The 23,396-nt window shown below is 42.0% G+C and overlaps 1 protein-coding gene across 2 annotated transcripts in view; it reads left to right on the top strand.

The window, feature by feature from the left end:
- Positions 1-21,281, top strand: part of notch2 (notch receptor 2) — an 86,060-nt gene extending 64,779 nt beyond the window's left edge. Inside the window, exons 6-35 of one of the 2 annotated variants that reach the window (XM_015971519.3) lie at positions 1,515-1,637; positions 2,260-2,493; positions 3,693-3,848; positions 3,924-4,109; positions 4,413-4,526; positions 4,635-4,748; positions 4,847-5,080; positions 6,892-7,002; positions 7,092-7,284; positions 8,773-8,918; positions 9,152-9,265; positions 9,406-9,525; positions 9,609-9,761; positions 9,948-10,176; positions 10,415-10,616; positions 11,044-11,197; positions 11,280-11,464; positions 11,569-11,701; positions 11,997-12,248; positions 12,463-12,575; positions 15,218-15,795; positions 15,908-16,249; positions 16,375-16,517; positions 16,878-17,079; positions 17,197-17,284; positions 17,360-17,513; positions 17,598-17,911; positions 18,014-18,161; positions 18,585-18,682; positions 19,839-21,281. In XM_015971519.3, coding sequence (XP_015827005.3) covers positions 1,515-1,637; positions 2,260-2,493; positions 3,693-3,848; positions 3,924-4,109; positions 4,413-4,526; positions 4,635-4,748; positions 4,847-5,080; positions 6,892-7,002; positions 7,092-7,284; positions 8,773-8,918; positions 9,152-9,265; positions 9,406-9,525; positions 9,609-9,761; positions 9,948-10,176; positions 10,415-10,616; positions 11,044-11,197; positions 11,280-11,464; positions 11,569-11,701; positions 11,997-12,248; positions 12,463-12,575; positions 15,218-15,795; positions 15,908-16,249; positions 16,375-16,517; positions 16,878-17,079; positions 17,197-17,284; positions 17,360-17,513; positions 17,598-17,911; positions 18,014-18,161; positions 18,585-18,682; positions 19,839-21,278 — 6,773 coding nt within the window. In that variant the 3' untranslated portion in view covers positions 21,279-21,281. Of the gene's footprint in view, positions 1-1,514; positions 1,638-2,259; positions 2,494-3,692; positions 3,849-3,923; positions 4,110-4,412; positions 4,527-4,634; positions 4,749-4,846; positions 5,081-6,891; positions 7,003-7,091; positions 7,285-8,772; positions 8,919-9,151; positions 9,266-9,405; positions 9,526-9,608; positions 9,762-9,947; positions 10,177-10,414; positions 10,617-11,043; positions 11,198-11,279; positions 11,465-11,568; positions 11,702-11,996; positions 12,249-12,462; positions 12,576-15,217; positions 15,796-15,907; positions 16,250-16,374; positions 16,518-16,874; positions 17,080-17,196; positions 17,285-17,359; positions 17,514-17,597; positions 17,912-18,013; positions 18,162-18,584; positions 18,683-19,838 lie in introns of both variants that reach the window. The other variant, XM_015971518.3, reaches the window with a different exon arrangement.
- Positions 21,282-23,396: the final 2,115 nt, after the last annotated feature.

The following is a 23,396-nucleotide window of genomic DNA, read 5'->3' as shown; positions in this document are numbered from 1 at the left end:
TCAACAAGTACCCTGCTGTAGTTTTTACACCCCACAAAACATCTGCAGTAAAATAACAGATAGACGTAGACACAGGTGGAGGAACAAAAACAAAATAACAAAGATAGTAATACTGTTGCTGGTATTTATGCTAACGTGAAAGTAGTTTCTGAAGTTTAGAAATGTTGCAATATGTTGTTTCAAGTACAAACAGTTTAAAGCTGCTGGCAGTGTTGTCGTTTGCTACATGTGGACACAAAAAAATACAAACTGTATATTACACCTGGACATCCTGCTGTACTTCATCATTATTCATCTTCTCTAGTTGGATTATCAGAAATGATACAATTAGGACAGAGTAGGGCTGCTCGATTATGGCAAAAAATAATAATCACGATTATTATGACTGAAATTGAGATCTCGATTATTTAGGACGATTTTTCTATTTATGTTGATTTTATTTGTTTTTATTCAGTCATAAAATTGCTCAGGGCACAATCAGGACAAAAATAAATAAGAAACAAAATGATCACTAAAATAACTCCTGATTACCAGTATAAAAAGACCAATACACTTATAGCTCATAATCTATGACCCAAAGGCTATAGACCTTGGTTTAACTCATTTAAGTCTAACCAGTACAGACCCAAATACCAATATCTTGCAAATACTGACAGCAAGAATTATACAGTGGCATTTATAACAAATGAATGGAAATAAATTGATGTTCACAAAATGTTGCATAACATTTATTTAGTCGTGCCAAGGTGCTGTAGGAGCATGCACTAGCGCCGTGTCCTCAGAGAGATTAGTTATTATTTATCACTGTGAGGAACTTATTTCTACCTTATCTATAAACTATTTATTTACAAGTCCATCAGTTAATGTAATAATTGTCCCAACCACAGCTGCACCCCCCACCCCCCAACCCGGGCTTACAGCAATCGGGGCAAGCTGCACGTGTGTTTCCGTAGTTTAGCACGCTGCACGTGTGTTTCCGTAGTTTAGCACGCTGCACGTGCACATTTAGCCGTTTTTAGTGGCTCAGGAGTCCGCAGGTACGGTGTGTGTCACTCACTCTGGTTAGTCCAACAGGGAGCCAGCTCTGAGAGCTGTCTTAAGCGACTGACACATCACTACATCATTCCCTTTCCTAATGTTGTGAAGAACGGTCCGGAGCGCAGGCAGAGTGTTTAGCTAACCTGCAGGAAATGTCAACAACAGTTAACCAGAAAGTAGCTAAGGGTTACCAGAGATGTTTCTGAGGTGTTCACTAGGTACTTTTAAGATTTAAAAAATCAAGAAGAGGGTCTGAGAAGCTGTTAGAAATAGCGTCAAAGTCGCCAAGTTGGCAACACTGTGGAGGAGCGCTTCATTTGCAACTCAGGGCAGCGCAAGTGAGAGGAGCAAATAATCGGCTTGTTTTGTTTTTTTATAATCGTTCAAAACTCAGATCATAATCGTGATTAAAATTCGATTAATTGAGCAGCCCTAGGACAGAGCATAATGAAAGTTATCTGTTTTGTTTACACCAGGTTTTAATGGAACAAACTGCGAGAACAACATTGATGACTGTCCTAATCATCATTGTGCCAATGGGGGAACCTGTATTGATGGGGTCAATACCTACAACTGTCAGTGTCCTCCAGAGTGGACCGGTTAGTGGTGTTTTTGTGTGATTTTATAATCATCTTTTTTACACTTATTTAACCCTGATACAGTTTATAAATTATCCAGTGTTAATCTTTGAATGGAGGTAATTTACAACATGTTACTACTGCATTTGAAAAAATAAATAAAAACTGAGGAATTTCACATATTTATTTTATTTTAGATTTCTGGTTATACTAAATATTGTGTAAATAGACACATTTATCTCGTGTGTGGTTCTACTGTGTGTAATGTTCTGATACTCTTGTGATTTTTATTCTTTTCCTCCAAGCCTTTGAAGTTCATCCGCCACACGAGGCGTGTCTCTGCTTGTGTTTACCAAGCAAACACACACGAATTAGCTTTATTGAATTCTGTTTATACACACCAGTTCAACTAGTGCAAATTAACCTAATGTGATGAAAAAAACACATTTTTAAAACTGGGCAGGTACTAAAATATGAATACTTGAATTTCCCATTTTCAGTTATTGCTAAGAGAAATCTGTTTGAAAGTGGGATCGGTTTTATTATTAATTTTTTACCTGTACTTTGGTTACCTAAACTGATGTTACTTAGTACTTGGAGCGTTAACTCTTCATCTTCATTTTTTTTTGTTTCTTTTCCACAGGTCAGCACTGCACAGAGGATGTGGACGAGTGCCGGCTGCAGCCAAATACTTGCCAGAATGGCGGCACATGTAGCAACCTGGTTGGCAGCTATGTCTGTGTGTGTGTTAATGGTTGGAGTGGACCTGACTGCTCTCAAAACATCGATGACTGTGCCACTGCCGCGTGCAGCGCAGGCTCTACTTGCATCGATCGCGTGGCATCATTTATTTGCCACTGTCCCCCCGGAAAAACAGGTGGGGTCTAACGAGAAACCAAAAACACTCAAAAGGTTTGAGACTAACTGCAGGTCAAGAATAACTAGAACCAAATGAAAAGAAAAAAAAATGTTCTTTGAAGTTTAACTACTTTAAAGGCACACTTGGTAGTTTTTAACTCTGTTTCAACACTCCTGATTTCAGTTGGTAGGTAATTAACAGGCTTCTGCAGAGCCTGATGAGCTGCTACGCAGGTCATTCAACTAGAGGCCAACCAATATGGTTTCTTTTAAGGCTGATGCAGATACCGATTTTTTTTAAAAGAATTTAGTTACAGATGGCCGATATCTAAAGCTGATTATTAGGCTGATATATATATATATACACACACACACACACACACACACACACACACACACACACACACACACACACACACGTGTTTTAGCAGCACATTGATTGTGAAAGACAACTGAACACTCACTTTGTGCAATATAAACTCCATAAGTCAATCAAACTCTTAATAATTATTGAACTTCAAATATAAGACAAACTCAAAACATTTAAAAAAAAACTGTATTGGGGTCCTTTCTTCAGTCTAGTAGTGGTGGCAGTTGGCCACACAGGTGCCTGATATAAATATATATATATATATATTTTTTTTATTTTGTAGATATCTGTTTTAAAAATGATATCGGCCGACCTCTATATTCAGCCACTGAATCAAGTGTGTTGAAGCAGAGGAACCACTAAAACGTGCTGGATACCAGCCCTCCTGGCGCAGAATTGAGTACCCCTGCTGTAAAGGGTCATTTCAGCACATGCTGGCTCAAGAAAATGATTTAAAAATATGAAAAAGTTGCGTAGTATGGCTTTAAGTTTTGTAACAGAAGTGAAACAAAAATGTGTTTGCTCTACTAGATCACCTGAAAACTGATCTTTTTCAAATGTTTTTTTTTTCTTAAACATGCTTGCCTGATATAGATATATGGAGTAAGAACACATTAATTAGTGTTTTCAAACATTTGATTAGGTTTAGATTTGGATCAGACCTCACCTGAAAGATAATCCTTGCAAATTTGCATTAAGTTTGTATGCGTCATCTTGCTCTAGATGTTCTCTGAGAGAGCTCAAGCAGGAGTTAAATCGATAGCATTCGTTTTGTTGTGATTGCTTATTCATAATTATTTTATTCGCTGAAACCTTCTACTGATTTATTTACTGCGGCGTTTTCTCAGGTTTGCTGTGTCACAGGGATGACGCCTGTATCAGTAACCCCTGTAGAGAGGGCTCACATTGTGACACCAACCCCGTCACTGGGATGTTCAACTGTAACTGTCCACCTGGATACATAGGCAGCACTTGCAACATTGACAGAAATGAGTGCAACATGGGTGAGCTACAGTCCTAAATATTATTGATCTGCTGCTCCTCTTTTTTTATTAATCTTTTCCCGTCTTTATACTCAGGGTCTAACCCCTGCGAGCACAGCGGTACCTGTGTGAACACCGACGGGTCTTTCACATGTAACTGTGTCAGGGGTTACACTGGGCCTCGATGTGAACAAGATGTCTTTGAATGTGGTTCAAACCCCTGTCAGAACGATGGCACATGTCTGGATCGCATTGGAGAGTACACCTGTATTTGCATGCCTGGTAAGAACACATCTAAAAATGGTCTTTTTGTGTGAGTGTGTGTGCGTGCGTTTCTTTTCCAGACACAACCACTTTTATTTTTACTTAAGAATCCTTCAGGCGACATGAATCTGCCAAAATTAGACTATCCTCTGATTTATTTTAATAACAATTCTTCAATCTTATCAGAAATATTATGAGTGTTGAAAGCTTATATCATGTGTTTGGTGCCTGAAGCAGGTTTATACAATAGTCTTTTGTTTAGTTCATTGAGAGTTGAATACACACAGACTTGACCGTGTTTCTCTCTCCATGTTCTTATAGGATTTGAAGGAACTCACTGTGAGATAGAAGTGAACGAGTGTATGAGCTCCCCCTGTCTGAATCAGGGTAATTGTGTTGATCAAGTCAGCCGGTTTGTTTGCGAGTGCCCAGCAGGTAAATACATCTCAACTGATTTTAAATAATTGGTATGAGACATCTTTTTAAATGGGTCTGATTGGTAGATTACTGTATTCAGCATGTTGCTCTGTGGAATATCCTCAGGTTTCAGCGGTGAAATGTGCCAAATAGACATAGATGAATGTTCCAGCACACCCTGCTTAAATGGAGCCAAGTGTATCGACCGACCCAACGGATATGACTGCGAATGCGCTGAAGGTGAAGGGAGATCACATCATGTTTAGTTTGATGTAAAACACAACTTGTACTTTACTTTACTTTACTTTAACGACAAGTTCCTCCTCCTCCTCCACTAGGTTTTACTGGTCTGCTTTGTGAGGAGAACATCAATGACTGCAATCCCCCGCCATGCCATCATGGCGTGTGTAAGGATGGCATTGCCACCTTCTCCTGTGAGTGCAGCCCTGGATACACTGGCTCCATCTGTAATCTTCCGGTTCAAGAGTGCCTCAGCAATCCCTGTCAGAACAGAGGTCGCTGTGTTGATCGGGTTAATGCTTACCAGTGCAACTGTCAACCAGGAACATCGGGTAAGTGCTCCATGCGTTAAAAAAGTTACCATAAAGCTTTTGCTTATGAAATAATGATCCTTACTAATCCTTTAAAGAACATTAGTCCTTCATTAATTGTGGCACCAGTGATTAATTTCTTCATCTTTTTTTTGTTTGTTTTGTAAAATAATGAACTTATGATAGTATATAAGGTGAAACCTTGAAACGTCAATAACTCAGGTGACAGTGTCATGGTCACTGTTGAACAAATAAAAGAAATCACCAGAACAGATAAAGCAGTCTCTGATTTTCCTGACGCAAAACTGATACAGGACTGCTTTGGTTGTGGCTCCTATTTGCTTTTTCCCTTTACTTTATCTTAAGTATGAGTGTGGTTTATAGATTCACTGTGGAAAAAAAAGAAAAATCACAGCATCTCTAAAAATTAACCAGTTAACCGCAACCGGTGTCTGCTCTTTTCTGTATCTTGCAAAAATACAAATAAATAGGATTTTTAGAGCTTCCCGTGGAATTTTTAAGGTATTTGAAGGTCTAGAGTTCTCTATATGTGTGTAGTAGTTACAAGCCTGTGGTGTGAGTGGTGCCTCCCCATGATTCGGGTGGGATTATTGAGCTCCGTTATTATTATTGAGCTCAGTCCCATTCTGTCTCGCTCTGAACTTGAGACAGTTATCCACACCTTCATCTCCTCAAGCTTAGACTACTGCAACTCTCTTTTCACGTGTCTGAGCAGAACCTCCCTGAACCGTCTACAGGTGGTTCAGAATGCCTGTGCTCGGCTTCTGACCAAGTCCTCCAAACACACCCACATCACTCCACTTCTGCTCCAGCTTCACTGGCTGCCAGTCAACTTCAGGGTTCATTTCAAGATCCTGGTTCTGGTCTATAGGGCCTTACACGGACAAGCACCATCTTACATTGGTGATCTTCTTAGTCCCTACACCCCCAGCAAGTCCCTGAGGTCCAGTGACCAAAGCCTACTGGTTGTGCAGCACCAGGCTAAAGACCAAAGGTGACAGATCATCTGCTGCTGTGGCCCCCAGACTCTGGACCTCTCTCCCCCTGAGCCTGAGATCAGTGGACCCAGTGGACTCCTTCAAAAAGCAGCTGAAGACTCACTTGTTCAGGCTGGCTTTTGTATGACCTTCTTCACCACTCTCTCTTTATTCTGCTCTCCCCACCTATTCCACCTTCCTCAGGGATTTCCCTCTTTCCTGTTCACTCTCTCTCTTTCTTAACATTTTTTCTTTTAAATCGCAATTGCTTATTCTTGCTCATTTTAAATATATTTTTAAACATTTTCGAAATGCTTTTTTATATTTTTACAATTTTTATATTTTTTGTTTTTGTTTTTGTGAAGCGCCTCGTGATTTTTATCTTGAGAGGCGTTATAGAAATGATATTTTCTTGTTCTTCTTCTTCTTCTCAGTTCAGTGTGTTTTGTACCATCATCTGGCCTGGTTCTGGAGTCTGTAATGTTCTTATTTTTTAAGCCTCAAGTTAGGTCGTTCTGTCCTCTCGCACAATTCATCTTTAATAATAGTCCCTATGTTGATCACTGACGTGGCATTCCTGTGTGGAGTTGAAGGTCTCCCCCAAGTTTTGTTCCAATTTGTAACTTCTTGCTGCCTACTTTTTACCTGGACTGCCACTCCCCCTGGTGGTAATTAGTTACATTTTCAGTCGATTACAGGTTCTGTCTGTAATGCAACTCTTTGTTTCAGAGGATCAAAATCAAGTTTATTTTTGTTGTTCTTTTCAAAATTCTGCAAACGTAACAAGATAACCCTACGTTTGTTCCTCTCTGACCGTATATTTACTCTCTTCAGGTGTGAACTGTGAGGTTAATGAGAATGACTGTGCCAGCAACCCCTGTGAGTACGGAGAATGCCAAGATGGCATCAATGAATACAAATGTGTGTGTACCCCTGGATATACAGGTATGTTTTTGCACAATTCTTCAGTACAATCAGCAATAATGAAACCAAATGATTCTGATACTCATTATCTTTCAAATCACTTTTAACAGGAGACAGATGTGATGTTGAGATCAACGAGTGTTCCTCCAACCCGTGCATGAGTGGAGGGACCTGCGTCGACAAGGTGAATGGGTTCCATTGTCTGTGCCCACCCAGCACCCACGGCCCATTTTGCCTATCTGGGATCGATCACTGTGTTTCTCAGCCTTGTGTGCGTGGAAAATGTATTGAACAACAACATGGGTAAACTAACTTCTCTAAGATGTGTAATATGTTCTGTTTGTTCGTATTTAGTACAATTGGACTGACAAAGGCCACCTTACTATGAAAGGGTCATTCGGGTATAGGGATTCACCCATAACAGATATACGTACTTTTCAGATACTTTCTTTTAAGTATGTGCCAATACTTATAAATGTCATTAAAATCCTTGCAAATAAATAGAAATTGTTTAATTTTCATAGGAAACTTGTGGAAAAAATGCTCACTTTTTTAGTATATTATGTTTTTATCGAACTTCCCTCTTATAGAGCTTTTATAGAGCTAGCAGAATCGCTCTCAGAGGAATGTCTTACACACGACTGAAGCACATTCATCACAGTTTCAGCACACCCACATAAACAAAGTCCATCTGGGTCTTTACCAGTTCATTTTAAAATGTCCTCAAGCCCACAATGGCCCAGCCTTAATCTGGTTCTTGTATTTTATGTGGCTTGGATTTATGCAGTTTACTCGGCTGGGATAGTTTCCCATTTGACCCTCTGTACGTTATGTCACGCTACTCATGGGAACGCCTCTTTTGTTATGATGGACCTGAAAAGAAGTGTTTACATCCATTAAGCTGGTCAAAAAAACAAGCTGGTCTGTATCTTTATATCGCTTTTATGTTGTTAGTTTAGCCAAAGATTGTAGTTGCAGTTGGTTGCACTAACAGACAAGGGCGGACAGCAGCTGTCAATCAAACGAACTAGCAGCCCTCAAAGTATTTGTGAATTTGCAGCAAACACTTTTACCAGGTAAGATTAATTTGTGTAAACTGTTATTACTGAGCACGATGAGCTTCAATGTAATAAAATATCTGTCTCCCCTCTACCCTGGTGTGAGTAGCAGCTGAACCCGGTGACCCAGCCAGTGACACAACACCGGCACTTTTTAGGCTTTTTAAATCAGGTCCAGTGTTAAATGAACGCCGTTTATCACATAATGTTATAAATCCACCGGGGCAATTCTAGCCAAGTCAGCAACTTGATCAGATTTGAAGATAAGTTAACGTTCATAAGCTAGCTAACACTAAACTGTAAATACTGCTCCCTATGAGCCCCACCGAGGTGTGGTACATCTTCTGACAAGTGAACTGGGCTTGAGTTAGTAAAAGCCGGGCTAAACTGGCAAATATATATCTCATTTACGACTGTTGCTGTCCGTACAGAATTTCTGTAACGTCCACCGCGGCAGACCCATGTGATCAGTTGTGGTTGTGTAGTATCAAAGGAGTTTTTAAGAGTACAAGTGCAAAGAAACTTGCACAGTGTCAGGCCAGTACCGATGCTGGTATCAGTTTCTGTGCATCCCTACTTTAAACATGCATTAATTTACAAATTTTGTGTTTTTGAGTATTAAACTGTAGATTCAGTTACATCTTTCACATACTTAATCAAAATAATTGTTTATGTGCAGAACCCACCTTTAATAATAAAAATTTGATTGTCTTCTGACGCTATTTCTATGAAGGTACCAATGCGTGTGTGATGCTGGTTGGGTGGGACCTCACTGTGACCAAGAAAAAGACGAGTGCCAGCCAAATCCGTGCCTAAATGGTGGCGGCTGTCTGGACCGATACAACGGCTACACCTGTCAGTGCAAACCAGGGTTCAGAGGTAAAACCTGCACTATAATCTCAGGAGCTTACTTTAAACAAGCGTGTTACGGTTCAGTGTCGTGTATGAACGGAGTATCCATGCTTCCAGTAGACAGTTCAGTCATTTGCTAATGAGATTTTAGGTGAGTCTTATATTTTGTTTTTGAAGTGGTTGTTAATCATCTGGAGACAGAAAACACTCCCCTTAACAATAGATTTGTATGTCACAACTCATCATCTCTCTCTCAAAAGGTGTCAACTGTGAAAAGAACATTGATGAATGTGCATCTGGACCCTGTCAGAACCACGGTGTTTGTAAAGACGGGATCAATAGCTACACATGCCAGTGTAGTTCACCATTTACAGGTTGGTGAGATTACGTCATCACCACTGCATCATAGCAGCTCGTGACAGGCTTTATCACAACACCAGCTTGTCAGTGCATTAAAGAGTTGTTTATACATTGTACAATTTTATTAATGATGTAAAATAAAATGTCAAAATAGGTAAACACTGCGAGGTAGAACAAGATCCCTGTGCTTCTCATCCATGCGAGAGAGGAGGAGTTTGTCTTCCATCTCCAGATTACACCTCTTACACCTGCAAATGCCCACCTGGATGGCAGGGTATGTGTGTGGGAGGTGTACTTGATGTTTTTTGTAGTTCAGATTGATTTATTCTTTACTAACAGAAATATTCGTTCACAAAGGTGCACGCTGCAACGAGGATGTAAATGAATGCGTGAGGACTCCTTGCAAAAATGGCGGTCACTGCAAGAACACTCAAGGAAGCTACATATGTAAATGTCAGCTTGGATACAGTGGACACAACTGTCAGACGGACATAGACGACTGCTCACCAAGTGAGTTTTATCCTAGTTGGTTATCTGATTTTCTTTTTTTCGTACGTTATTGTTACTTCCACCTTGTTCTACATATTAATGCACAAGATGGAAAGAAAATTAATTTTCACAAGTGCATGGGTAAACAAAAATAAAAACATAGAATATGACATGAAGCAATTTTTTCTCTTTATCTGCCCTCCTTAGATCCATGCCTGAATGGAGGCTTATGTGTGGACAACGTAGCCAATTTCTCCTGCGACTGTCGGGCGGGTTTTGAAGGAGAGCGCTGTGGGATCGAGGTGGATGAGTGCGCCAGCCAGCCCTGCAGGAATGGGGGCACCTGCCATGACTACGTCAACAGCTTTGTTTGTAGGTGCCGACCAGGATTCAATGGGATCCAGTGTGAGAACAACATCCGGGAATGTACTGAGAGGTGAGCCGCTGAGTCAGCACATGACCTGTGTTGTCCTACACCATTTATTTTGTCCCGCATAATGATTATTCCTGCAACAGACATGACTGTGTGATGGAGAGAGCAGGATTTTAATGACAAAAGTTTTTTTTATAATGTGTGAGTTGCGGGGAATCATGCGTTCAAAGTGAGCTTCTAAAGTTGAATGAATAATTTTTAGCAAAAAAACTCACTTCTTTCTTGTCTTGTTTCTTTCCAGGTCATGTCTCAATAACGGGACTTGCATTGATGGCATTAACACCTTCTTCTGTCGTTGCCGTGATGGTTTTTATGGTCATTTTTGTGAGTACGAGCATAACGAATGTGACTCTCAGCCCTGTAAGAATGGAGGCACCTGCACAGACGGCCTGGGTACTTACCGCTGCTCCTGTCCTGTTGGGTTCAATGGGCAGAACTGTCAGGTAAACAATTCTTGTTACTGTTAATTGGTAGCTTCTTTAATAGGTTCTTAGGTGTGACAGTTATTTGATCATCTGGTAGTGCTGGGTTTCGACTTTGATGACTGGCGTGACAAATGATTATTCTGCACACATTATTTAAATACAACCATGTAACACTAGAAGGGGGTTGAGAATGAATGGAGTGCTATATTAATGGTTGTTGACTGGTCACTTTATTAGATTTGGGGATACATTCACTTACAGAAATTCTTTTTTTTAGAGTCATGTTACATTTTTGCTTTTATATTAATCTGGCTGGACAATTGGCAAATCTTTTGTAGCAGGTCCAGCAGTGTGAGCTTGTTTGTTAATGAAAGATAAAAAATGCCTACATTTGCAAAACATCTGCATAATGTTTTAACCCAACACATAATATCTTTGTTTGCAGAACTACGTGGACCTGTGCAGCCAAATAAAGTGTAAAAATGATGGTTCCTGCTCTCAGATAGCTACATCCTGGACCTGCCATTGCCAGATAGGATGGGCAGGCCTTTACTGTGATGTCCCTAACATGTCCTGTGAGGACTTTGCTGCCAGAAGCGGTGAGAGAATGTTTGATTTGAGTGCTTTGACTGCAAAAGTCTGTTTTCCTTCTTAAATTTGACATGCCTTGTTTCAATTCAGGCTTGGAAGTGAAAAATGTGTGTAAGAATGCAGGGCGATGCGTGAGCGTAGGGAATTCACATAAGTGTGAGTGCCAGCCAGGTTACACTGGCAGCTACTGTGAAGAGATGGTGGACGAGTGCCAGTCCAACCCATGTCGTAATGGAGCAACCTGCAAGGATTATCAGGGCACATATGAGTGTATAGTAAGTTTATTCCCTCGTTTCTGTGTTTCTGAAAGTAGGGTCATGAGTGAATATTTAGGTGTTTTATTTTTAGATAAAAACTCGATTTTGTTTACTTGCTTCAGTGTAAACCTGGTTTCCAAGGGGTGAACTGTGAGTACGATGTGGATGAATGCCACTCTAGGCCGTGCCTCAACAGAGGAACATGCATCAACCTCATCAACCACTTCACCTGCATCTGCCCACCTGGAACACATGGTAAGTCTGCATCACTGAGTCTGAAACCTGATGTAGAGTTTTTGTTTTATTTTTTCTTGTTTCTTCTTTGGCCAAGAAAGACAAGTTAGATGTTACAGTGGAACACTAACGTCCTCCTTAATTTGGGTTTGCTGCTTCAAGGTTTTGTTTTATGTGATAAAAATTTAACACATGATATCTAACATTCTTGTTAACGCAGCTGAAGATGAAGAGTGCATCAACTGCTCTATTGAACAAAGTCCCTCACCTCCTGTGATATATATCTAATGAACTTTACGTGTTCACCTTCTTGTAGGAGTCCAGTGTGAGATGAATGATGATGACTGTGCCCCCAGCGCCGGTTCTTCTGAGCCACGTTGTCGTAACGGAGGGCAGTGTATCGATGGCGTGGGCGGTTACACGTGCTCCTGTCCTGCAGGATTCGTTGGAGAACACTGTGAGGGAGATCTGAACGAATGTCTGTCTGGTCCCTGCAGTTCTCTCGGCAGCCTCGACTGCATTGAGCTGGACAATAATTATCGGTGCCACTGTCGCCTCGGATTCACAGGTACGCATATTTATCAGCTCAAAGGTGCCAAATTCACAAGGAAGAGGTTTTGATATTTCTAAGAAATAGAAGTGGAATGCTAGCCGTCTTTTCTAAAACGTTTCAGTATATTGTTTTTATTTTATTTGAATTTTTTCTGAATTTAAACTGGCCATTTGTGTTTTCGTATACAATTTAATCTCTGGTATGTTTCTGTTTCCCCTTGTTATGTTAGGTCGTCACTGTGAATCCATGGTGGACCTGTGTGTGTCGAAGCCGTGTCGTAATGGAGGAGTCTGCTCTATGAACTCCAGCTCAATGCATGGCTACACCTGTTTCTGTCCTCCTGTGAGTTCTCTCTTTTTGTCAGCTGTTTTTAAGCATCAAATAGCATTTTTTATTTTGGACAAAATAAACACTGCAGGAAACAGTATTTTTTTATTTAAACAAGGCACCTTTTACCTTGAACCAAACAAAATTTAAAAGGATCAAAGACCTGCACTTGCATAGTTCCTGTCTAGGGTTGTCACGGTAACCGGTGTAGCGGTAAACCCCGGTAAAAAAGTTGACAATAATAATAACCGTCTTGTTTTAAAAAAATATATATTATCTCGGTGGATTACCGTGGCTGCGGTGTAGGCGCGGTGACCCTTACCAGCCACCGTATCACCTGCTGAATGAAGTTGCCGGCGTCACATGCGCACTTTGTTGTTTACAACCAAAACTTTCTTGAAGCTAAAGCTGAAATAATGGCCAAAGGAGGAGACGGCAGCGCTCAGGACATTTTTTATCCCTCAAAGAAGACAAAGTGGGAAGTACGGGCATCTTTTGGATATTTGAAGAATGCTGAGGGACAGTTGATAGAAGACGGCTATCCTGTTTGCAGCACGTGCAGAAAAAGTGTCTCTGAGCAACGCTTCAAATCTCATGACACATCTGCATGACCATCACCCACAAGTCTACGATCAACGCAAGGCAAGCTAACGTTAGCGTTTTAGCTAAAATGCGTGATCCGAGGATTTGGGTTGAGGGAGAATGCAACGAGTCGCTATATAAAGCAGCCGCAGCGCCGCTACCTGCATATGAACCGTGTCGCGGACACCCCCATGTTGGAATGACGCTATGCATTACGGGGCTCCCAGAGGCAGATAAGAGTTGGTCTCTTTCCGAGAATAATTATGAATTTATGACATTTTCCCAAATCTGCAAAGCTCACTGGAAGGACACAAACTGAGGACAATATTTTCCTGATACAGGGTTTATTACTCAAGTAAGGGTAAAAAAAAGTATCTGATTAGAAGGCTACTAGAGTACTGAGTATCATCTGATCTAATATTTTTAAATGATGACATCAAACAGACATAAAATAAGAAGTTATGGGCAAATATTGGTATTTTAAAGACTAAAGGGAAAAAATGTAAACAAATAAACAACATAATTACAAAATAACACATTTTAGGCAAAATCTAGACACAAACTGAGGACAATATTTCCTGACATACAGGGTTTATTTAATTGTGTGAAAATGTAGCACGTTTAAAAAAAATACCGCGATAATACCGAAAACCGTGGTAATTTTGGTCACAATAACCGTGAGGTTAAATTTTCACACCGTGACAACCCTACTCCTGTCTGAGTCAGAGGAATCCAAAGCACGTTACACTACATTCATTCACCTTTTCACACACTGATGATGATGAGTTTTCAAACTTTGAAAATGTCAATAGAAAACCCAAAAGTGTTGCTCAGATTGAAGTTACACATCTCCACTATCTTCTGGTGTAAAATAGTAACTTTGCTGCTGTAGCTCGTTAAACACATTATTGCAACTTTGGTGCTTAAAGAGTTAATTTTACAGTCCTCAGCAGATCTTTTTATTATAAGCCAGTACGTTTGTGATTATAATTTTTATTCATAATTTATCATTTTTTATGTACTTTAGTGGGGTCAAGTGAAACATTTGATTTAGAGTTTTAATTCATATTGTGCATTGTTGTTATGTCAGTGCTAAATGAATATTTTCATGGTTTTGTAATTTATTTATTGCAATGCCTTGATTTTAGTGAGGTTAGTACACATGTAGCCGTAAATGATGTAGTTCTAATTAGAGTTGAGCCGGTATGGATAAAGCATTTTTGACGAGTACGAGCATAAAATGAGTAAAACCCCCGACACGCTGGCGCACGGTTCGAGTTGATGGTTTTAAACATGAGCCACTGATCCAAGTTGTGTGTTTATTTAAGAAAACTTTATAGAAGTCGTACTAATAAGCGGCCATGGAGCCTAGCTCTGGTGTGAGTTAACGTGATGTGTAGCTCCTGTCTAATGGGGACGGCGGGCGTAATAGTACCTGACTGGGGAAATTCTCGGTGGGCCGGTCTGGTCGGTGTTTTTAGCTGTCTTTTTGTTTTTTTCGGGCCAGTGTTAACTCATGGCACACTAATGATCACCTGCTGCTGATGAGAGGATTTTTCCTGTCCGTGTACAAGGAAAATGTGAGCTGCAGCCAATAAGCGTTTGTTAGAAACACTTTCTAAGCCCAGACTGTAGTGACCTGTTATTTATAATTTTATAATTAATATTAACTGGATGCACTGAACCCACAGGTGATGGAAAATAAGATTTAATAAGCCTTTTTGTGATTTTCTTTTCATGTTGATTTGTTGTTTTTATATGCTGTTTGAGAAAAAGAAATCCAATCGAATAAAAAAACGTGTTTTGCTGAAGATGCAAAATGCTGTCCTGTCACTGGTAGCTTTTTTTCTCACTAAATGCTTGTTTTCTCTCCCATTAACATCTTGTTACCTCTGTATTTTCATGCTTGCTTTAGAGGGCTTCTCCTTGGCTCAGGTACAGTAGAATCAGATTTGTGGGACTTAATAGATGTGCTCTTTGGTAACTAGTTTGTTTGAAAACCTGCAGGTTCACACAAACTCTGTAAAAATAGCAAAACCTTTTAAATGACTAAAGGATGTTGTCATATTTTACAGGGCTTTACTGGATTCAGCTGTAGTGAGGTAGAAGGCTACAACTGTGCTGAACTACGATGCCAGAATGGTGGGCACTGTGTGAAGCCAAACACCGGTCCCCTGTACTGCCAGTGCAAGCCAGGCTTCAGCGGGCCACGCTGTGAGACTCATCAGAGGTGCTCTGTGCCATGCCAAAATGGAGGAATCTGTTTCAAAAACCCATCCAACCCATTCCAGCACAGCTGCCGCTGTCCCGAAAACTTCTATGGCCCATACTGTGAAATTAAAATTCCCGCGGCAAAACCCCCTACTACGGCAAAACCCACTCCTACGGCAATACCCACTCCTACCTGCCCCTATGTGCAGTGTGCGAACCTATCAGGGGATAAAGTGTGTGATGCACTGTGCAACAATCATGAATGCCAGTGGGATGAAGGAGACTGCTCTCTCAACTGGCGACAGCCTTGGATGAACTGCACCACCACTGCAGTGTCCTGCTGGGATCTCTTTGAGAATGGACAATGTGATAAGGAGTGTGACAACCCCGGCTGCCTCTTTGACGGCTTTGAATGCCGGGATAGGCAGATCAGCCCCTGCAAGTATGTCACACTGCTACAAAGTCTGTATAATACTGTAACAGCACTGACAAAGTACCACAATGAATCAACACAATTAAAAATCACCATTTTTATGTGCTGTGTGTTTGGTAAGGTATGACAAGTACTGCAAGGACCACTTTCATAACGGCATCTGTGACCGGAGCTGCTACACAGAGGCTTGTGGGTGGGATGGCCTGGACTGTTCCCCTAATGACCCGAGCAGCTTGGCAGGTGGCACGCTGATCATCGTGGTTCGACTGCAGCCTGAGGAGCTGCTTGGAGACCTAAATGGTTTCTTGCGCTTCCTGGGAGCTCTGCTGCATACCAATGTTCAGGTGATGCTGAACAGCAACAAGGAACCGATGGTGTTCCCTTACTATGGAGTGGAGGACGAGCAGAGATATCAAGGACAGAGGAGCAGAAGCAAGCGGGAAGCGGACAGAGAGGTTATTGGGTAAGAGTAGACCTAAAAGACATGTATTGTTATCATGGTTTGTGGGTCCCACATGTCAGACATTGGGAGTATCAGGCCAATTCATCTATTAAAGTAGAGTTTTCTGTTCCCATTTGTGACCCTAGCTCTGAGGTGCATCTGGAAATCGATAATCGAGAATGTTTGAAGGCCTCATCTCATTGTTTCCCCAACACTTCTGTTGCTGCATCCTTCATAGCAGCAGAACACATTAAAGCTGAGCTGCCGTACCCTCTTATATCTGTCGCAAGTGAGTAGTCATTTTACACTTCAAACTCTTAACCCCGTGAGGAAAGTTGACCATTGAGCAGGGTTGATGGTTTATCCCTTGAGGTCCACGTGGCAGGGGTGAGGTGGTGCTCACTCCTCACCCCTGCCACATGGACCCAAGGGATAAACCATCAACCCTGCTCAATGGTCAACTTTCCTCATGGGGTCACAACCATTAGGACAGTGGGAGGGTTAAAAATTAAAGCAGCCTATATTCTGACTTGTCCTTTTCACGAGTATTTAAATTAAGGAAGGGGTGGGATGTATTTAATAACTAAAAAAGTTAAGTACTTAGGATTACCCTGATCTGGATGACTGATGTCTTGTTTTAATCAAGCAGCTGGAGTGAAAGAAGAGCCTTGTGTGATCTGCCCATACTTGATTGGAGTTGCTGTGGTTATCGTTCTGCTTATTCTGGTGGTGGGGATGCTGGCAGCCAAGAAGAAGCACAAACACGCTTTCTTATGGCTGCCTGATGGCTTCTTGCCCCAAAAAAATGACAAGAGGAGAGAGCCTGTTGGACAAGATGACTTTGACATGAAGTGAGTACAGACCAGTAGCTAACAAATCACACTATATTCAAACAAGTGCAATAAAACTCACCTTTTATATCATGAAAATTTCTTATTCTGAGAACTTTTGCATTGTTCTCGTGTCAGGAATTTCAAGAGCCAGGATGGAAGTTTAGTTGATGGAGGTCAGAGCCAGGGATGGCATGAAGATGAAACCCCATTCAAAAAACCAAGAGTGAGTTTATCATCAAAGATATTTGTGTCAAATAAAGATTTCCTCTACTATAAATTTATCCCCATCTTTTTGTAGACCGAAGACAAACCTCTTCTGTCCATCCCACTGGATGGAGGTGTTGATCTAAGAGAGTGGACCCTGCAGCATCGCAAAGCTGCAGACATCACTCTCACTCCTCCACAGGCTGACCTGGATGCCGACTGTCTGGACGTTAATGTCAAGGGACCTGGTAAGGAGAAAACACTCATTTAAACGTTTACATACCTAGTAATATTATTTATTATTTTGCATTGATGAATTTTCGCTCCTTCAGATGGCTTTACCCCGTTGATGCTGGCGTCTCTGCGTAACGGTGGAGGCCCAGACTGCAGCCTGCCTGAAGAGGAGGAGGAGAGCGGAGATGAACCCGGGCCGAGTGTGATTTCAGATCTGATCACTCAGGGTGCTAATCTGATGGCTCAGACCGATCGTACGGGAGAAACGGCTCTCCACCTGGCGGCCCGCTATGCTCGCGCTGATGCTGCTAAGAGACTTCTGGATGCTGGAGCTGACCCCAATGCTCACGACAACATGGGCAGGACTCCGTTGCACGCAGCGGTCGCAGCTGATGCACAGGGAGTCTTTCAGGTAAAAGACTGTTTCATACTCAGAAGAGGGTATAATATTGTACAAAATACTATATTACAAGTATTCTTGTAATATCATTCATCTAATATCTCATCCTTCTAGATTCTGATCCGAAATCGTGCAACAGAGCTGGATGCCAGGATGAATGACGGCACAACGCCACTAATCCTGGCAGCCCGGCTGGCTGTGGAGGGGATGGTAGAAGAGCTTATCCACTGCCATGCCGACATCAATGCTGTTGATGATCACGGTGAGTAGAAGGAGTCACCGCTCGTCTGGGAAAGGTGCTGGATCAAAAAGTGGAATAAACAAAATAAGAATCCGCACACTTCAATCTGCGATGTAGGAGTTTATTGGTCAAGCTTTCGGTCAGAGGCCTTCATGTTCCTGATGAAGGCCTCTGACCGAAAGCTTGACCAATAAACTCCTACATCGCAGATTGAAGTGTGCGGATGGATGATCACGGTGAGAAAAGCACTTTTTTGGTTTATGACTGACAGATGAATCCCAGCGCGTACTCGGTTTAGTGAGATTACCTGGAAGTGAGTCGCTCCGTCTTAAAAAGAAGTGGCAGAGAAAGTAGACTTTGTAGGCAGTAACGTTAGACATATTTTCTATTTTTAAGGGAAGGTTTGTGGCTGAAGCATAGATTTGTCTTTTCTCACCGTTTCAGGTAAATCCGCTCTGCACTGGGCCGCTGCAGTCAATAACGTAGAGGCTACGCTGGTTCTTCTGAAGAACGGTGCCAATCGAGACATGCAGAACAATAAGGTCTATTATTTTGTTTCATTTATACGATTTTAAGTATTGTTTTTACACTGTGTGCAGATTATACACTTTCCACTACCTGCAACCACAATACAATAATGAATATTAAAATTTGTCAGGTAAAAACTTAAGGCAGCTACACAAATAAAAGAAACAAGTTGTAGAGCATTGGGAAATGTATTTTATTGAAGGTGTGGGTCACTGAAAACACTTTTCTAATAAATATTTCTGATTATAATCAGTCACTCTTGAGATTTTCATGCAACTTGAACATGAAAATGGTCTACACCATCTCCTGCATTAGTTTCTGATAGAAAATAGATGATGAAACTCTAGGATCTACTGTCACTTAGCATTCATGGACTCATTCATCTTTACTCTCGACAGGGAAGGCTGTTGTTGTGTTAGCGTCTAAGAAACAGCAGCGAACGTCTTGGCTAGTAGAAGCTAACAGTTAGCATAACAACTTTACCAAACAGCAGAACTCCTTCAACCTTGTGTTATTTGTGGAGATAAAACATCCATGTTGCAAGTCAGTGCTAGAGCTGCGTTGATGTTAGCCAATCAGAGGCGGGATGTTCATATATCAGGAAATATGAGTCAAAACCTGCCGTCTGAAGCTACTTGCTCCTCCAGCTGACTTGTAGTTCTTGAAACAGGCACATCTGTGAGCCCCCCTCCCTCCAAATACGACACACAAGGCATTCATTCCAACTAGAGACTACTGCAAAATGTATTGATTAAACAAGTGTTACACATCTTTAAATGAAATAAAGACCAAATAGTTTGATTATTTTTCTGTAACAAACTGTTGCTGTACAAACTCAATACTTGTGTTCTTTTTCACACACACACACACACACACACACACACACACACACACACACACACACACACACACACTCACACACTCATAAAGACAGATAACGACCCAAACCTCTTCTTCTGTTTTAGTCCCTGTCGCGTCAAACTAGAGTTTTGAGCTGATTTATCAGTTTTATTGTAAGATTACGGCCATGTAGGAGCAGTAAGTCTGGTTCATTATAGTTTTAGTACAACTCAGCTGGTCAACTTAATAAAAGCACATGTAGAAATCCTGTAGGTAAACTTGCCGTAGAGCATCGCCCGTGGTAACAGGCTGGTCTTCTGTTTCCTTCAGGAGGAGACGCCATTGTTTCTTGCAGCGCGGGAAGGCAGCTTCGAAGGGGCTCAGGTTCTTCTTGACCACTACTCAAACAGAGATATCACTGATCACCTGGATCGACTTCCTCGTGACATTGCTCAAGAACGCATGCATCATGACATAGTCCGTCTTCTGGACCAGTACAATCTGGTTCACAGTCCACACAATGGGCCGAACCACATGGGTGGAGGAGGAAACTCTTCTGTTATGTGTGGAGCAAACGGAGCGGGCTTCATCGGTATGCGTCCCGGACCTCAAGGCAAGAAGAGCAGAAGGAGCGGGGGAGGGGCAAAGGTTGGAGGTGTTGGAGGAGGAGCTAAGGAGCCTAAAGACATGAAGGCAAAGAGAAGAAAGAAGCCTCCTGGTGGAGAAGGGTCAGCTTTGGGGGCTGCAGTTGGTGGAGGAACTGGAGGAGGTATAGGAGGAGGGGGAGCCAATGGTGTAAAAGCAGCAGGAGGGCTTCCAGAGACCTCTGTCACCATGTCACCTGTTGACTCCCTGGAATCACCTCACTCATACACAGGTGATGTTTCTGGTGCTGTCTCTACCACAGCAAACTCCCCTCCTCTCCTGAGCAGCCCCACTAGCAGGATGCTGCCCCCTGTCAGCCACATGCTAGGGCAGCAGCAGGGCTGGGTGGGTGTACCCAAACGTAGCTACAATGGCCACATGTACAGCATCCCCACCCAGATGAGGGGGCTGCACCCTGGCATGACCCAGCACCTCAGCCAGAGCTCGATGCTGACTTCAATGAATGTCACCATGAGCAGGGAGCAGCTGCCACCCATCGTCACTTTCCAGATGATGACCCCTGGAGCGGGCCGGGCCATGCTGAAGCCGACTCAGGCGGGTCAGGTACAAGTCACACAAGCCCAGGGGCAGAGCCAGGCTCTGGGTCACTCCCAGCAGGGACCGGGGAACCTGCACTGCAACCAGAATATGGTTTACCAGATGCCAGATCAGTTGAGCATGGCACATGGGCCCTCCCACACTCTGCAGGGCCCCCATACGGTCAGCCACGTCAGTCATGGAGGGATGGAGGGCCAGTCTCGGCCGCTGCAGCCTTATCCACCAATGCAGAGTCCTGTGGACAAATACCCCACACCCCCTTCCCAGCACAGTTACACCACTGGCTCAGAAGGTACTCCAGCCCACTCTGCCCAGCCACAAAGTGAGCATCCCTATCTCACACCTTCACCCGAATCCCCAGATCCTTGGTCGTCTTCTTCGCCACACTCCACCTCGGACTGGTCGGATGTCACCACCAGCCCCACCCCACTGGGGAACACCCACCATGCACTGCCATCATCACAACGCACACACATTCCTGAGCAGGCACAGATGCAGCCGCAGTCCCAGCAGATGCAGCAGCCAACTCAGCAGCCTCAGCTGGGAAACACGCAGGTGTTTGCATGAAGCTTCCAAAGAGCAGAAACACACTGACTCAAAGATTCATATGAAAACAATCAGCTCTTTTCACAGTTCTTTCCGTCATTGACTTGTGATAATAATAAGCCACTTCTTTTTTAATTTTTTTTTTCTCCGTTGAAAAAACAAAAACTCAGCTGAAGCTTGGAGGTAGCTGTTACAAGCTCTAAAAACGTTTCCATTTAACCACACTCATGCTGCCTTAGATCTCTGTGGCCACGACTTTGCTGTTTGTTTGGTACCAAACTGTCCACGTAACCGCTGCTCCCCAACCAGGTGCATCACATCCTGGTCCTGTGGTCATTTAGGGATCATCAAGAATGTGTCAGCCAGAGGAAGCTCGGCTGCATCAGGGTAACAAGTCCGTCTGTTATCACATCAAGACGGGACTGCAGAACACCAACGTTGCTTTCATGCTTTCTTGGCACATTCTTCAGTGTAATAAACAGGTGTGCACGTGAGTGGTGCACAAGTGTGTGTGTGGTATGAGCTTTACCATCTACGTGTGTTTCCTTAAGCGACAGCATGGATCGCATAACAAGCTTGTGCCCGATGTACGCCGCTTGTTCCACAGGGGAACTACCACCACTGCTGCAGATCCCATAATCTCACATTGCGTCCCACACACGTGCACACACACACACACACACACACATGCACTTCCATAATTTGTGGTAATCGTATTGTTCAGTCTTGGGGGTGGGGTTTGTTTAAGGGGTGAGTACCTGATGCCTATAGAGAACATGATTAAAAAAAATTATGCACACCCCTGGTAAACGTTTTTGATACCATTCACTTTACGTTCTTTAATTTTTTTCTCATAGAAAAACTATCCAATTGTTCTTTTTTATTATCCATGTATTGTCTGTATTATGCTAGCGGTTGTTTTATACAGGAGGTATTGAAAGACAAAGAAGAAAATGACCACCATGCTGTAAACATTTTCAGTGTGTTTTAGTTTGTTGTTGTCTGTCTTCTCTCTTAAAAACCTAGGTGTTATATCCTCATCATTGTTGCAGTTTATGATAGTTTTTACAGGAACAAACCAAACCAGAGTGTGAGGGTGCTTCTCTAAGTGCAGTACCACTATTCTTTATAAGCAGTGGGATTAATCCAAAAACGTCCTTGTTTCTAAGATGTAATGTACACACACCTATAGCATATTCTGCTTGTTTCATTTGCCGTTCTTAAATGTCTTATTTTTTTGTGTAAATACTTTCCTGGACTTCCTGAATGATTTTTGAATGTTGGTATTTTTAACAACTGCCTCTTCTCTAAACTGTTGTCTTCCAAAAATATTCACTAGCTTTACTTAAAGAGCAAAAAGATTATTTCAGTTAATTTTTGTCTCAAAGCTGATCTTAAGCATGGTTAAACACAATCACAAACTGTTTAGATCTGTAAGACCAAATTGTGTCGTGTTGGCCTAGAACGCTTGTTTTTGGCAAAGCTTTGATAATTAATCAAAAGTCAGACACACGGCACACTTCCTGCTCCAACCAAAATGTTGTTGAATAATCAAGTCTGTGAGAACAAAGCAAATGTTTATGTATGACCTTGTTTTTCACTGCCGCTGTGTCTATGATCTGTACATAAATGTATTTTTGTATGTTTATCACTCTTTCCTATGTTAACCTGTTATATTCATACAATATGAAGTAGTTGTTTCAATGTATGCATACGGTAGAGCTAAGACCGATTACATGAGTTGTTAAAAAACAGTGATCAACCAAATGCGTTTACTAAAATAAAAGCCAAATCTTCTTAGACTTGTTGATGTACATCCTCTTTATTGAGTGGTGGTTTCACTTATGCAGAGTGCAGCAGTTAATAGTGTACAACCCCTCACTGCTTATTTTAAACATGTAAGTACTACTACAATTAGTCTTTCTTGCTTGAGCTGCTCCTTGCTGTACACTTTTGTCAGGTTTAAACCCCTAAGACGTCTTAAACAACATAAAAGAGACACAAAAGTCAGAATTCTGTTTTATGCTCGAGGAGAATGGAAATAAGGTCCGACCAGCACAGTCTCCACTCTACCTCCAAAACCATTCTGCCTTTGAAATCCAAGTGTGTCCTTTTATTACAAGCTGGGCGGGTCCCTAG

Source organism: Nothobranchius furzeri, chromosome 8 (assembly GCF_043380555.1).
Source record: "Nothobranchius furzeri strain GRZ-AD chromosome 8, NfurGRZ-RIMD1, whole genome shotgun sequence".
Lineage (NCBI taxonomy): Eukaryota > Metazoa > Chordata > Actinopteri > Cyprinodontiformes > Nothobranchiidae > Nothobranchius > Nothobranchius furzeri.
Note: the sequence above shows the minus strand (reverse complement) of the source record. Positions and strands in the feature narration are given on the sequence as shown.